The sequence below is a fragment of the Panthera tigris genome, chromosome E1, assembly GCF_018350195.1.
Source record: "Panthera tigris isolate Pti1 chromosome E1, P.tigris_Pti1_mat1.1, whole genome shotgun sequence".
Taxonomy (NCBI): Eukaryota; Metazoa; Chordata; class Mammalia; order Carnivora; family Felidae; genus Panthera; species Panthera tigris.
The window spans coordinates 9,374,906-9,391,089 of NC_056673.1; the positions used below are offsets into that span (position 1 = coordinate 9,374,906).

The window sequence follows — 16,184 nt, forward strand, 5'->3', positions numbered from 1 at the left end:
CCAGGCTCTGAGCTGTCAGCACAGAGCCTGACGCAGGGCTCGAACTCACGAACCGCGAGATCATGACCTGAGCCGAAGTCAGACACTCAACTGAACCACCCAGGCGCCCGGAGATTCCAACTTCTCACTTCAGCTCACGTCAGGATCCCAGGGTCATGGAATCAAGCCCCGTGTCGGGTCTTGAGTGTGGAGCCTGTTTGAGATTCTCTCTCTCTCCCTCTGCCCCTCTTTCCTGCTCTCTCTCTCTCCCAAATACACTTCTAAGGAAGAAAAAAAGACTAAAAAAGAGTTAATATCACTTTTTGTTATTTTACAAAATCAACCAGATAATTTTTTAAAATCACATGTCCTAATTTATATTACCTGCTTGAAGACAAGCCATAACAGGTACTGATTGAAAACAACTTAGTTACGGAAGCAAATCTTAACTTGAAAGAATTTGAGCAATTTCCTTGTGAATTGGGAGAGTATTTATATGGTTCTATTTTGTATTTGTTGTTCTATTTTAGCAGAATATCCAGGCCCACCTTTTTGTGGCATGCAAGCCTGTGGCAGCATGTTTCTGTCCTGAAGGAGAAAGGTAAACGTGGAAGGAACAGGTTCTGGGGAGAGACACTGAAAATGACTTTCATGTTTTAAACCTGTATATGTTATTTCTGATGGAGTCTGTATAAGGGGGTTATACTCATTGGTATTGAAGTAAAAAATCAATAAGGGAACAAAGCATAATCAGCAATGCTAGTTTGGGAGGCAGGGGAGAGGTCACGGTTTGAACAATGTTTCTCAAATTTTGAGGGATGTTAATTGATCAAAAAGGAAAGTGAAATAAAAAGTGAAACCGGAAATTGGAAAGCACTGGGTTAAACTTCAGACCAATTCTTCAAAACAAAACTTCTTGGAGCCCTTACCATGCTAGTGCACATTGTAAATCTCCAGGAGGGAGGTAACTTCCTGAGCTCTTGTGACCACAGCATCTCATTCACAGCGGTTGTAGTTTGAAGGATGAAGTTTGGGAAATACTGAAACCGGAATTTTCTGGAGGTAAAAGCATTCCTTAAGGGGAGTCCTGGTGGGTGTCGGGTGGTCAGAAGAGTAGATGTTAGAATCAATTACAGGGAGTTGGGTGAGACCTACTGGCTGGAGTGAACTTTACCCCTCAACTTCTGAGGATCCCCCCACAATCCCCTAAACGGGAGGATAAGGACAGTGATGGGATCAAGAAAAGCATGAAAAAAGAAGAAACCTCAACACTGACTTTTCTGTTAACATTGTTGAACTAAATGCAAGATCCTCTTCTAGAAATCCACATTTGTCTAAAGCTTCCACTCGGAGTTGTCTGGGCTTCATTAAAGGGGAGTCATGGCTTACCCCTGCAGATTCTTTGGGAAATGAGCAGGGTATAACTAAAATAAAGTGTGCTGAGGTTCAGGAAGTTTCTAGAGGTCCTCCTGGGAGACCCACAGAGAATCAAAGAGACTTGTGCAAAGTTTATCCAATTCAGGAGCACAGTTTGACTTCAAAATTACACTGCTGGCTCTTGAACAGGGGCTGCTGGTGGACAATGCTGATGCTATGCTGTAAATGATTTCAGCCTTCCTGAAAGCCTATGGGTGGCAATTCTGAAAATACCATCCAGAAAGCAGTTAAAATACACCTCCCTTTACTCCCCTGAAGCAGCCAGTGTGAAGCAGGGGCCCACCCTTTTGTGAGCTTATGCACACATTCACATTTTTTTCTATAGCATTTTTCACTGACTTGAGTATTGTTCCATATCCGTTCCTACCTCCTACATTTTTTTTAACTATTGCATTATTATGAAGTAACCACTCTCCTGTGCAATCAGGTCATTTCCAGTTTTATTACAATAAATAGCATTATAAGCACTAGGCAAGTTTTTGCATGGTTTTAAGCACTTCAACATGTAATCCTAACGACTCTGTGAAGTGTAATTAACACCATTTCTACAGATGAGGAATATGATGTACTGACAAGGTGAATTCGTTGTCCAAGGTTAGAAGCCAGTAGGCAGGCGGTGGAGCAGTTTGAACTCCAGTAGCCTTGTCTCCTGAGCCACACTCAATCAGTCCACTCACTACACTCTTACCCAGAGGGCATATAATCTTTAAATTATGTAAAATTCACTGTTTTTTTTTTTTTTTTTTCAATTTCACGGAGAACTAGCAAAAACTATCTTGGAGTGGCATCAGGGTACAGTACCCCAAACAAGTATTCTTTTGGCACATCTTTCTTAAAAAAAGATTTTAAGTAACCTCTACACCTAACACGAGGCTCAAACTCACAACTGTGGAGATCGAGTCACGTGCTCTGAGCCAGACAAGGGCCCCTCTTGCAGCACATCTTCGCACTTTCAGGGAAGATCGTAAGAAGTGGAATATTAACAGAAACCCTTCTTCTATCGGATTCCTAAGTAGAAGGGAGACATTTCCTTAAAGGGCAGGTGGGGTATTTGCACCACAGGCTGTAGCAGAACGGGTCAGTCTCTTCCTTCCCATGGGCTCTTTGGCATCTGGACTCACACTGCAATTGCGAACTGTATTTCTGGCAGTTAGACGAGGAGCTAAGTGGACAAACAACATGAAGCTGAACGATGAAAATGAGCTGTCGTGGCTTCAGATACACAGGCATATCTTGATCACCTCTTTCATCCGTTTCTAGGACATCCCCAAAGGAAAGCTCCACTCCCATCCAGTCACATTTCCCCACAGCATTGCTGGTCCCTTACCAGTAGTCAAGTGAACGGGAGCCACAAACTAGTCGACCTCAATTTTACTCAGTGTAGAGCAAGGTTTGAGGCCACGAGTGATAAATCCATTTCCCAAACTGATAGCACAGGTTGTTGAATACGCAGTTAGGGAGCATTTTTCTTGGTCAAATTTCAAGTTGTGTGCAAAAGAGACATTTGTTAAGACCCATGAGTATGTAGGGGATCCCTACGGAAAATAGATCCTAAGAGAATGAGACTGTATAAGCTGAGATCTTTCTCCTCGAGATTCACAAGACTACAGAGCTGCAAGCCTGTCAAGAGATAATGAAGAATTCGAGGAGAAATAATACAACTGTGCAAGTCCTATTGCACAAACCACCATTAGTTTTTACTTCAGTGAAATACTTTTATTCTCCCAAGTTTTCAAAACGGGGCTTTTAAGTATAAAGCAAAGTGTGGGAAAGGAGAAGACTTTTTAATCTTTGAAACACAGCTTTCCTAGCAAGAGGCCTGTTCTGTTGAGTAGTCAGCAAAAAGCCTGCTTAAAAGCATTAGAGGGGTGCCTGGGTGGCTTAGTTGGTTGTATCCGACTTCAGCTCAGGTCATGATCTCGGGGCTCGTGGGTTCGAGGCCCGCATCGGGCTCTGTGCTGACAGCTCAGGGCCTGGAGCCTGCTTTGGATTCTGTGTCTCCCGCGTTTCTCTGCCCCTCCCTTTCTCTAAAAATTAGCCTTGAACAAGTCGACCGTAAAGCACTGGAACTGGAAAAGATGTCATCTTCCAATAGTGAAATCCTTCCAATCTAATAGCCAAAAGACAGTCCCTTAAGTCCAAGAAAGGCTTTTTTCATTACTACCTCCAAAGATTTAATATAGCTGTTTTTGCCTTTTCTGGCCCAGTTTATTACCACCCCTCTAGAATGAAATATTAATTCACTCAAACAGCCCATCAAGTGGTTATTTCCAGGGTCTAATTTACAAAGAAACCCTGAGTTCAGTACTCCAGTTTATTTTATGCTCCAACTTCATCAGATTTCTAGGGCAGGAATTTTACAACTATTGCTATGGCAAAGTTCCCAAAATCCTGCAAGTCCTTCATTGTCGGGTATACCTGGACTACCAGACCTATCTCTACAATGTTCAGCTGCTCCTTTATGACACACCTCAGTGGAATTAAGGTGTTTTCTCTTAACAGCAACACTTGTAATGACAAGTTCTTGTACCAGAAAAGTTATTTTCCTATTACAGTGTAAACTTGAGAAAACCAAGAGGGCTTCCAACTTCTTCCCCCTCCGTGTACTCCCCACAACACCCAATTTTGTCCCAAGCTGAAAACCACGTTTATTTACTCAAGTTCTACTGCAGGCACTGTACAGGCTAAAGACAACTTATGGCATTGTTCATAAAGGGTATCCTGTTTTCTACATTTTTACTCAACTTTTTTCTAACAATATCAGAAACTACTATGGGTGTTAATGTGACCCGATCTCACGGTTTTGAGTTCAGGCCCCAGATTGGGCATAGAGCTTACTTAAAAAAAATCACAATACTTGAAACCACAATTCAGCAGCCTCAACAAAAATTTCATTTTTCTCTACAAGGATCGATCAGGTCAGCTATTTGAGGGGTAGGCAAGTTTGCTTTCCCTCAATACGCCTCCAATTCAACGAATTTTTAATTGTACTGCACTTCTGAAGTGGTTTCCCATTACACCAGAATCTTATGACCTTTAACAAAGGACAAATTTCCTGCAACTCAAAACACCTTTTCCTTCCCAAGGGGACTGACTTTGGTGAAAATGACCTTCTGAAAGCTAATCCCCCTTCCCTGAAGGGACCCTTTTAATCAGATAGGCGCCCCCCCCCCACCATGTAATTTCACGACAGACACCAAATATGCTACCATGCAACAAAACTTTTATTAACATTTTGAACAGCTATTGAGAAAACCAGTATTTCAGCAATTGCTAAAACTGGTAATTTCTAAACTTAAACTGGGGCAAATGGCTAGAGTGCAGAGCAATGCCATCATTGGGCACTATGAACTTCAAGACTGAAGAATTAACAGCCACCCCTCAGACGAAGAACCAGATGGAGAGTGGACTCTTTCTGGATGTTGTAATCAGAAAGAGTGCGGCCATCCTCCAGCTGCTTGCCTGCAAAGATGAGCCTCTGCTGGTCAGGGGGGATGCCTTCTTTATCCTGGATCTTGGCCTTCACGTTTTCGATGGTGTCACTGGGCTCCACCTCCAGGGTGATGGTCTTGCCGGTCAGGGTCTTCACGAAGATCTGCATACCACCCCTCAGACGCAGGACCAGGTGCAGGGTCGACTCTTTCTGGATGTTGTAATCAGAAAGAGTGCGGCCATCTTCCAGCTGCTTGCCTGCAAAGATGAGCCTCTGCTGGTCAGGAGGGATGCCCTCTTTATCCTGGATCTTGGCCTTCACGTTTTCGATGGTGTCACTGGGCTCCACCTCCAGGGTGATGGTCTTGCCGGTCAGGGTCTTCACGAAGATCTGCATACCACCCCTCAGACGCAGGACCAGGTGCAGGGTCGACTCTTTCTGGATGTTGTAATCAGAAAGAGTGCGGCCATCCTCCAGCTGCTTGCCTGCAAAGATGAGCCTCTGCTGGTCTGGGGGGATGCCCTCCTTATCCTGGATCTTGGCCTTCACGTTTTCGATGGTGTCACTGGGCTCCACCTCCAGGGTGATGGTCTTGCCGGTCAGGGTCTTCACGAAGATTTGCATTTTGACCTAAAGCGTTTAAAGAAATAAAAGGTTAGTGTTACCACCACAGGATCTTTAAGTTACTTACATAAATAATTATCCAAAGGGAAATTAACTTCATTCTCTGAAGTGCCTTGACCCTATTAACCTCTCGACTTTCAGTAGCCTCAAATCAGGCACTGAATAATCGAGTCAAGGCTTTCAACTTAAAGACGATGAAGGACCAAAAGCATTTTCAAGGTTTCCTGTTCTTTCTTCACTAAATCGTCTTCCTTCCCCACCCCGTCCCCGGAATTCCCCCAAAACCTAAGCATGACACGTAAAATTAAAAACAAACAAACAAAAAAAAAAAACCTTCCTAAAACTCGAAAAATAAAAACTGCTGTTTAAACGGAAATGAGGCGGGACGCTTTCACCGCGTTGGGATTCACAATCTGTAACAGTTTTAGAAACCAAGCTAGACCACCTTTTTTCCGCTTTCCCCCCTGAAGCAGACACGACGGAATCTCCATCGGTTAAGGGTCGGTTGGTCTCTGTCGACGCGCGCGCGCGAACCGCCCCCGCTCCCTGCACGTAAACAAGGCCGACTCTTCCGGAAAGGCCCGGCGCTGCGGCGCCGCGTCACCTCGCCCTCCCCTCCCCCAACCCCTTTCCCGAAGGGCCACCCGGACCCCCAAAGCTGCCAGCCTGGTCTCGCTTAGAGCCCCTCTCCACTCCTCCCAGGTCTCGAAGGCCGCGGGCCAGTACCTGGTAGCGAACGCAAGCACACCGAAGACAATCACGTCCAGCCGCCCCGACACCGACACACACACCCAGCGCTGCCAGCCGCTTCTGAACGCTCGCGGCTCCGCGGAGCTGGAATTTATGCAGCGTCTGTTGCGTGACTCATCACTGCTTACGTAGCCGCCGTGTCCGTACGCTGCTGAAAGTAGTTCGCTCGGCCCCACCTCCCGCAGCCCAGTTAGGTCCTTCCACCGAGCCCCAGGTTCCTCAGAGGCGAAGAAAGGACCCTAAAAATTCAGCTCCCTTCTCTTCCAGGCGATCCTTCTCCTCCCTTAGGAAAAAATAGGAACATTATCGGGCGGATGGATTTGAGTTAAGGGGACCTTCCTCGAAAGCTCTCGAAACTTCCTTGCGGCGGCGGCGCTGATTGGTGAGGCGGCTGAAGGCGAGGCCGGTGCTGATTGGTGGGAGACGCGGCGGCTCCGTTGTTGCTGGGCTCCGTGCTGCGGTGGGTAAGCGCGGACGTTGCTAAGTAGCTCTGTGCGCGTGCGCCCCAGAGGCGCGCCTTCGTGAGAGAGGTGTACTTCCGGCCGGAGAGGGAGGAGGGGTACTTGACTCCCGCCTCCGAAGTCCCCCGTGTCCCCAGTGAATGTTGGGTGTTCGGGCCTTAAGTGGGGAAAAAGCCTCCTCTGCGGCGACTTCCCCGGGAAGGCCGCCCCGGTTCCGGTTTGGGTGGCGCGGCCCGCGCTGGTTTCTGCCGGCGCGTGCCGGCGTCTGCAGCGGAAGCAGAAACCCGCCCCCCACCCCCAGTCTTAACGCGATCCCGCACTGGTCGGTTTTAGTTTTGCGCTTGGTAATGGCAGGGTTGAAGAGCTTTAATTACACTTGTTTATTGGAGTCAGGATGCTTTTGTCCTTCTCGATCCCCACAAGGGCTCCGAGGAGAGTCCGTCATCTAGACTCTGGTGGTGGGAACCTCTGCGGGGCCCGGGCCTCCCAGCGCCTTCAGGCCCGGAGAGGCGAGGCCCCGGCTCCAGGTGACACGGGGGGCGGGCTTAGGTCTGGCTCCGCGAAACCCGCAGTCTCTTTCCCTTCTGTTTCACCAAACGCTGGTGGGGGAAAAAGATGCAAATTAGGGAGCCGAAGACCCGCTTGGAGAGCTGACGAGGAATTCGTGTCCAAGAAAGTAATATCTCTCCCATTAATGTGTGGTGTGCCAGCGACACTAAAGGCGGAGGTAACCGGCTAAGGCCACTCTGGCTGGTTTCCCTCCACCCTGGGTGTGGCCCCGTGTCCCCCTAGGAGATAACCCGAGGAGCGTAAGGCAGGGAGGGGCGTTGGGATCTCGGGGACACGTGGCCCGGTGTCTGAGTCACGGAGACGGGGATGTAAATAAACACGCAAATGGCTGTTTGTGGCGTAATAACCAATCTCAGTAAGGAGCGGCCTAAAGATTTGCACATTAACACAAATTCGCTAGATATCACTTAGAGAAGTCATTAAATCACAACATTTCTAAGCATAACATTTAAAAAACTGTGCCGGTGACCTTGCACTACAGACAGGTATATTGAGGAGTTAACAGACACCTTGACAGTCTTGAGTGAACTAAAACTTGGTAAGATCTCTTTCCTGGAATAACAGAGATAAAAATAGTTTAAGAGCTCCAAGTTCATTTTGGACTTGGAGGTGGTTGATGAAATGTTTCTTTCACCAAGTATGAATTTTCAGTTTTGTCAGACTCGCAATGAATCTGAACTTGTTTCAGCAACTAGCATCTTCTGAGTCATACGTGTTGGTGGGGAGAATAAACTAGAATGGAGATCACCTGACTGATAGGATGCCTTAGTTCAGAGTTCCAGCAATTGCCAGAACCAAGTGAGTCATACAGCTTCCTGGTTTAATGTTTTCCCAAAGTGGGACCTTGGGTGACCGCCACAACGCAAAACGTTTTCAGAAGGATGACAGGTGCTGTCCTTGTAAACCAAGGTGAATTTTTTATGGTCTGTTTATAAATGAACATTTTTAGTAATCGCATCATTTCTTGGTAGTAAACTGTAAAAGACAATTTGTAGGGGCGCCTGGGTGGCTCAGTCGGTTGAGCGTCTGACTTCGGCTCAGGTCACGATCTCACGGTCCGTGAGTTGGAGCCCCACGTCGGGCTCTGGGCTGATGGCTCAGAGCCTGGAGCCTGCTTCGGATTCTGTGCCTACCTCTCTCTCTGCCCCTCCCCTGTTCATGCTCTGTCTCTCTCTGTCTCTAAATAAAACGTAAAAAAAAAAAAAAAAAAAAAAAAAAAAAAAAAGAATTTGTAAACAAATTAAGAAATAGAATGACAAAATCAGAGATCAGGGATTTGGTAATTTAGCACCATACTTGGCATTGTGTTCCATATATGTTCGTTCGGCGAATAAAGTGCAATTTTACCTTTTTTCAATTGGGGAAAAAAACACCCCAACTTTGTGACAGCCTTAGGCACCAAAATGCAAAACAAAAAGTCACCACTTACTTCTCCATAGTCAAATGGTTTTTGCCTAGGCAGTTACTTTGGGAAAAAAAAAAAAATTCTAAGTGGGGCGCCTGGGTGGCTCAGTCGGTTAAGCGGCCGACTTCAGCTCAGGTCATGATCTCGCAGTCCGTGAGGGCTGTGAGTTCGAGCCCCGCGTCGGGGTCTGTGCCGACAGCTCGGAGCCTGGAGCCTGTTTCAGATTCTGTGTCTCCATCTCTCTGACCCTCCCCTGTTCATGCTCTGTCTCTCTGTGTCTCAAAAATAAATAAATGTTTAAAAAAAAATTCTGAGTGATTTTACTTGGCTAGATGTCTTTTTTTTTTTTAAGTTTATTTATTTATTTTGAGAGAGAGGGAGAGAATTCCAAGAAGGCTCCTTTGCTATCAGCAAAGAGCCTGACATGGGGCTCGATCCCACTAACTGAGAGACCATGACCTGAGCCGAAATCAAGAGTCAGATGCTCAACTGACTGAGCCACTCAGGTGCCCCTTGGCTAGATGTCTTTTAATAAAAATCTGTGAGAAAACTGTGGTTCCAATGATAAATTCACAATTGTTTTCTTGACATTATCAGCTGATATTTAAAATACGGAGTTAATATGTGGTTTGTCATTTCCTAGTTTGGCTATTCATGTCAATAGAATTATGAGACTCCTAATTTACTACCAGCAAGTTAGAAACTTTGATGTTGGATGTCCAAATGAACATGGAGAAAAATTCTGTATTGTCTTTACATTGGGTCTTAAAATTATGAAATATGTCCATTATAAAACAGCTATTTTAAAATGTTTATTATGGAATATTACATAAATGAAAGTTGGAGATAATATAACCAGCATCATATAACCAACACCCAACTTTATTAAATCTTAACATTTTTTATTTTGCTTCAGTTTTGTTTTGTTTTTGTTTTTTGTTTTTGTTTTTTTAGTTAATGTATTTAAAGTAGGCTCCATGCTAAGATCAAGGGTCACACACTACCTACTGAGCCAGCCAGGCACCTCACTTTAGCTTTTTTTTATAGCAAAAAATATATACTATAAAATTTATCATCTTTCCATTTTTAAGTGTATAGTTAAGTGGTATTAATTATATTTCACATTATTGTGTTAGAGATCTCTAGAATTTTTTTTATCTTGCAAAACTGAAACGTGTACTCACTTAAGAATCACTCCCCATTTCTCCCCACTCCCAGAACCTAGTAACCACTATTTTACCCCACACTACTTTAGATACCTTATAAAAGTGGATTCATACAGTATTTGTTTTTTTGGTGACTGGCTCATTTCATTTGGCATAACATTTTCAAGGTTCATCCATACATGTGACAAAATTTCCTTGTTTTTTAGGGCTAATGGTCCATTGTATGTATATACCACATTGTGTGTGTATCTGTCCATCTGTCTATGGATATTTGGGTTGCTTTCACCCCTTGGCTATTGTGAATAATGCTGCAAGGAATATGGGTGTACAAATATCTCTCGAGATCCTGCTTTTAGTTCTTTTGGATATATACTCAGAAAGGGGATTGCTTTATATATTGCAATTCTATTTTTAACTTTTTGAGGAACCTCCATGCTGTTTTCCATAATGGCTGCACCATTTTACATACCCATCAGCCATGTGCAAAGGTTCCAGTTGCTCCACATCCCCACCGACCCTTGTTACTTTCTTTTTTTTTACTACTTAAAAAAATTTTAACGTTTGTTTATTTTTGAGAGAGAGGGAGAGACAGTGAGAGCAGTGGAGGGCAGAGAGAAGGAGACACCATCTGAAACAGGCTCCAGGCTCTGAGCTGTCAGCACAGAGCCCTACGTGGGGCTTGAACCTATGAAATGTGAGATCATGACCTGAGATGAATCTAGACACTTAACAGACTGAGCCATCCAGGCACGCCAACACTTGTTACTCTCTTCTATTTTTTTATAGTGGCCATCCTGATGGGTGTGAGGTGATATCTCATTGTGGTTTTGATTAGCATTTCCCTAATTTATTTACTTTTTAAAAATAATTATAGATTCACAAGAAGTTGCCAGAATAGTAGAGAGAGATCTTACTATGCGCTTCATCCAAGTTTCCCTAGTGGTAGCACCTTACATAACTACAGTACACTATCAAAAGCAGGAAAATAACATTTGTATGTTCTACAGACCTTATTCAGATTTCAGCAGTTTTATATGCACTTTAGTGTGTGTGTGTGTGTGTGTGTGTGTGTGTGTGTGTGTACATAGTTCTATGCGGTTTTGTCACTTGGGTAAATTCGTAACCACTATGATCAAGATACAGAGCTGTTTCATCACAAGGATCCTTCATGCTACCTCTTTATGGTCACAGGATTCTCCCACCCCTTACCCCCAAGCCCAGGCAACTGCTAACCTTTTCTTCATCTTTATAATGTTGTTATTTTGGAAATGTTGGAATCACTCAATATGTAACTTTTTGACAGTAGCTTTTTTGCACTCAGCCTAATTCCCTTGAAATTCATCCAAGGTGTTGCATATATCAATAGTCGATTCCTTTTCGTTGCTGAGTAGCATTCCATGGTATGGATGTACCACAATTGGTTTATTTATCCACCTACAGATGGACTTTTTTTTTTAATGTTTATTTTTGAGAGAGACAGAGTGTGAGTGGAGCAGGGACAGAGAAAGAGGAGACACAGAATCTGAAGCAGGCTCCCGGCTCTGAGCTGTCAGCACAGAGCCCGACGCAGGCCTCGAACCCACAAACTGTGAGATCATGACCTGAGCTGAAGTTGGACACTCAACCGACTAAGCCACCCAGGCGCCCCATACAGATGGACTTTTGATATATTTCCAATTTTTTACTATTAGAAGTAAAGCTGATATACACTTTAATATACACATTTTTTTTTGGTGAATATGTTTTCATTTCCCTGGGACAAGTACCCAGTACTGTAATTGCTGGGTCATGTGTAAGAATATGGATAGGTTTTTTTTTTGTTTTTTTTCTTTAATTTTTTTTTTAACGTTTATTTATTTTTTTGAGACAGAGAGAGACAGAGCATGAACAGGGGAGGAGCAGAGAGAGAGGGAGACACAGAATCCGAAACAGGCTCCAGGCTCTGAGCTGTCAGCACAGAGCCTGGTGCGGGGCTCAAACTCACAGACCGAGAGATCATGACCTGAGCCGAAGTCAGACGTTTAACCGACCAAGCCACCCAGGCGCCCCTGGATAGGTTTTTAAGGAACAGCTGAGCTATATTCCAGACTGGCTGTACTGGTTACACTCACACCTACAACGTATGGGAGATTCTCTGCATCCTCACAGCATTTGGGTATTATCACTGTTTCTTTTTATTTTAGCTATTCTAATATACATATAGTGATATTTCATCATAGTTTTAATTTGCATTTCCCTAACGATTGGTGACCTTGAACATATTTTTACGTGGTTATTTGCCATGTGTGTATCCTCTTTGTCGAAATGTCTGTTCATGTCTTTTGCTGTTTTGTAATTGGATTACTTTGGCTTTCTGCTGTTGTGTTTTGGAGGTTTCTGGTATATTCTTTAAAAAAAATTTTTTTTTTAATGGTTATTTATTTTTGAGACAGAGAGAGACAGATCATGAACAGGGGAGGGGCAGAGAGAGAGGGAGACACAGAATCCGAAACAGGCTCCAGGCTCCGAGCTGCCAGCACAGAGCCCGACGCGGGGCTCGAACTCACGGACCGTGAGATCATGACCCGAGCCGAAGTCGGACGCTTAACCGACCAAGCCACCCAGGTGCCCCGGTTTCTGGTATATTCTTGATACAAGTTCTTAGATATGTGCCTTGCAAATATTTTCACTCATTCTGTGAGTTTTTACTTTTTTGATTGTATCTTCTGAAATACGAAAGTTTGTTATTTTGATGAAGTCTCAACACCCTATCTTATACCACATTTCCTTCATCTCTTTAGAGATTATCTCCATTTGACTTCGGCAGTGAACTTTGAAGCTGGTTGAACTCTTAAACTCCAGGATTCTTCACTCAGAGCCCGACCTGTCACCCGTCTAGCTTTCTTTCTACCTTGTTTCTACTACATCTGCTGGGTAAACTTTCTAAGACCTCCAGTTCCCCAGTTTTCTGTTGTCTCCCCTCAACTGTTCGTTCTTTTCTTTAATGGATTGTGCTTTTCCTGCTAAGAACTCTTCATCCAGCCCAAAGATTTTCTCCTGTGTTGTGTCTACACCTAAATCTAAAATCCATATCAAATTAGTTACTTTTGTATAAGATGTCAAGTTTAAATTGAGGGTTTTTTTTTTTTTTGCTTTTGGATGTCCCGTCGCTCCAGCACGGTGGAAACACTATGCTTCCTCCACTGAATTGCTTTAGCATCAGTTTCAGAAATCAATTGGTTAGGTATGTATGGATCTGTTTTAGTTATTGTGGTCTTTTTAAGGGTTGCATTTGCATTTTCTTCAAAAATATTCTATTTATTTATTTTGAGAGAGAGGGAGTGCGAGCAGGGATGGGGCAAAGAGAAAGAGAGAATCCCAAACAGGCTTTGCACTGCCAGCACGGAGCCCAACGTGGAGGCCGATCCCACAAATCCAAGCTGAAATTCAAGAGCCAGACAAAATCAGTGACCCAAGACAAAATCAAGAACCAGTAGTTGGCCGTCTCAATCTCCAAACCTGTTAGGAAACTATATTACACATCCAAAATGGACTAGACAATAGTAGCTATTGTTTGCTCGGATAAATAAATTTTGTACCATCCCCTTAGATTCAGGTAACTATTCTTCATTTCCTCTACTGATTACCAGTGACTACTTCCCATTTGTTTTTTAGGGTCATGAACTTATTCTGAGATTTCAGTGACATTTTAAACTTTTATTTATTGTGTCTAATAAATGGAATTTATTTGCTGCCACAGCAAAGAACAATAGCTAGACAAAAGATGTAGATGGTTTTGTAAGTTGGTGTGTTGTTTTTGTTGGCTTTGTGAACATTTCAACATGGATTAGATTTACGGTGAGAACTGTCTTAGAAGCAACCCTTTTACCATTTTGCTGTTGGAGGGCTTGGTTAGTACATCTAATACATAAGACAACCTCTGATACATAAAGGAATTTCCTTATCTCACATCCGAAATACAATAAGTATGTTTGCCTTTGTATTAAAAATTTTTTAATGTTTATTTATTTTTGAGAGAAAGAGACAGAACATGAGTGGGGGAGGGGCAGAAAGAGAGAGGGAGACACAGAATCCCAAGCAGACTCCAGGCTCCGAGCTGTCAGCACAGAGCCCGACGCGGAGCTCGAACTCACGAACCATGAGATCATGACCTTAACGGAAGTCGACGCTCAACCAACTGAACCACCCAGCACCCCTAGTTAGCCTTTATATTAATCAGTTCTCAGTGGTGTGTATTTTCTACACCAGATTTGTATTCCATTATAATTCTCCAGTTCTTTCCAGGCACCGGATGCTCTTGAAGTCTGAATTCTGAGCGAAGAGAAAAACACTGGTTCTGCTAGTTCATTCATTCAGCCAGCGAAAACTTGTTGTGTAATTTCTGGGTATAGGAGGCATTGGGATTGCTGACTGGGACAGGAGGCGGGCTCCACCCAGGAGAGTCCTGGTCTTAGGGCCAGCCTCACTGGTTGTTGTGGCCCCTGAGAGTGTCTACCTCAGCGAATTGTAGGATTCAAGAAGTTCATTTATATGAAGAGTCAAGACGAAAGCCCAGCACATAGGGAGTGCTTGATAAATATTAGCTACTATGATCAGTCTTGAAGAGCAAAAAGGGCTTAGTGCTTAAAATACAAACTGGTCTGAGTTAAAATCCTGACTCTGCCGTTTACTCATTGTAGAGCTGTGGATGAGTTATGTAACTTTTCGGAGCCACCGTTTCTTCATCTATATGGTGGAGGTAGTAATAACTCGTAGCTGGTAGAAGTTTTGAGGATTTTAAATAAACCTGCCCCATAAAGTCGAATATAGAGGTAAAAGTGCTTAGAACAGTGCCTGGCAGATAGAGAGCACTCAGTAAATGCTGGCTGTATAAAAAAGGAGAAGTACATATAGACTTCCTTGGAAGCACAGAGGAAGAAGGAGCAGTCTAGTGCATGGAGGAGGGTAGGCGAGGAACCCAAAGGTTTTCCTTTGGATTTAGAAACCCAATCACCAAGGGTGGGATTGCCCAGGCAGGAGGGAGCAGGTGAAAACTGAGAAGGTATGGTGTGTTAAGGAAATAGTGGGTAGCTATGCATGTCTGGGATTTAGGGGTGGTTGCAGGTGGGTCTGTGTTTTGGGAAATGAGGCTGGAGAAGCAGGCAGAGCTCAACCATCAGCGACCTCACCGCCTCCCGCCATACTGGCCAGCCACGCTCTTTCCCACTTCTGGACCTTGGAAACTTGATGTTTCCTTTGCCTAGAACTCTCCCCATGGTCATTTCTTTGTCACAATTTAACTAGTATAAATGTCACCTCCTAGAAAGATGTCACTTCTCTGCCATCCAGCCCTGCTCCCAGAACTTAGTCACAGCACCCTGGCTACTTAATAACAACTTCACATTTATCCAATTCATAATTATATTGCTTACGTGGTTGTTTATTTGGCTCCCTACTGGAATACAAATTCCATGAGGGTACAGGCCACATCTCTCCAGTTTGTCACCATACCTCCACACTTAGCCAGCTAGCCTAGAGCCTGTTACATAATCAGTGCTTAGTATTGTTGAAAGAATGAATGACTAACGCCTTGCCTTATTATGCTAAGGACTTCAGTTCCTTTGGGTGGGTGTTTTGCGTGGGAATGACATGATCAGATTTCTACTGTAGAATGATAACCTGGTGACATCATAGCAGGTGAATAGAAGGGAGATGAGCTTAGAGGCTAAGGACTCCAGAGATGATGGCAGCTGTCCAAGCAGGATATGATGAGCATCTGTAAGTAGACCAACACAATCCAGCATCCCTAAAGAAAACAGGATGAAAGAACTGATAAAATCAAATAAAAACGGAGCATCATTTAGCTGTACTTCGTCCTTGTTTCAGAAAAGGTCCAAGATGACTGACTTAAGTGTACATACCAAATTAAAAGATAAGTGGAAGGAGGAACTTAACAAAAGGAGAAGAAAGAGGAAGAAATGAAGTTAGGGGTGGGGTGAGTGTAGAAAATGCTGGCTTTCAGGCCTGTCCTTTTGCTAGAGGTGGGCCACGAATTTCGTGTGGTGGTGTTGTTGTTTCCCAGACAGTATGGAGAGCGACAATTACCTAAGTCTACGTGGTTAGAAAAATCGTAGTAGCCACACAATGGAACACTACTCAGAAGTAAAAAGAAATGAGCCATTGATACACATAACAACACGGATGAATCTCAAGGCAAGTCCAGGAATTACAAACTATCGGGAGGGAAAGCAGATCACTGGTCACTTGGTCACTTGGTCACTTGGGGATGGAGGCAGGAAGAAAGGATGAGGTGGGATGGGTTGTAACAGGCAGAAGAGACGGGGTGGGGGTGAGAGAAATGTTTACCTTCCTGATTTTGG

General features: G+C 44.0%; 1 protein-coding gene across 2 annotated transcripts; it reads right to left on the minus strand.

Annotated features, from left to right (window-relative positions):
* Positions 1-4,622: 4,622 nt before the first annotated feature.
* On the minus strand, positions 4,623-6,553 carry UBB (ubiquitin B). 2 transcript variants are annotated; one of them, XM_007080752.2, is made up of 2 exons: positions 6,200-6,553; positions 4,623-5,479 (listed from the first exon to the last, which is right to left on the minus strand). In XM_007080752.2, the coding sequence occupies exon 2, from the start codon at positions 5,471-5,473 to the stop codon at positions 4,784-4,786; it is 690 nt and encodes a 229-aa protein (XP_007080814.2). In that variant the 5' UTR covers positions 5,474-5,479; positions 6,200-6,553; the 3' UTR covers positions 4,623-4,783. The 2 variants fall into 2 exon arrangements, with proteins under 2 accessions (XP_007080814.2, XP_042822416.1); XM_042966482.1 differs by lacking the exon at positions 6,200-6,553 and adding an exon at positions 5,919-6,019.
* Between the last annotated feature and the right edge of the window lie 9,631 nt (positions 6,554-16,184).

Bases quoted from the DNA above. Each gene is read 5' to 3' on its own strand.
- UBB (XM_007080752.2), bottom strand. From the start codon at position 5,473: ATGCAAATCTTCGTGAAGACCCTGACCGGCAAGACCATCACCCTGGAG.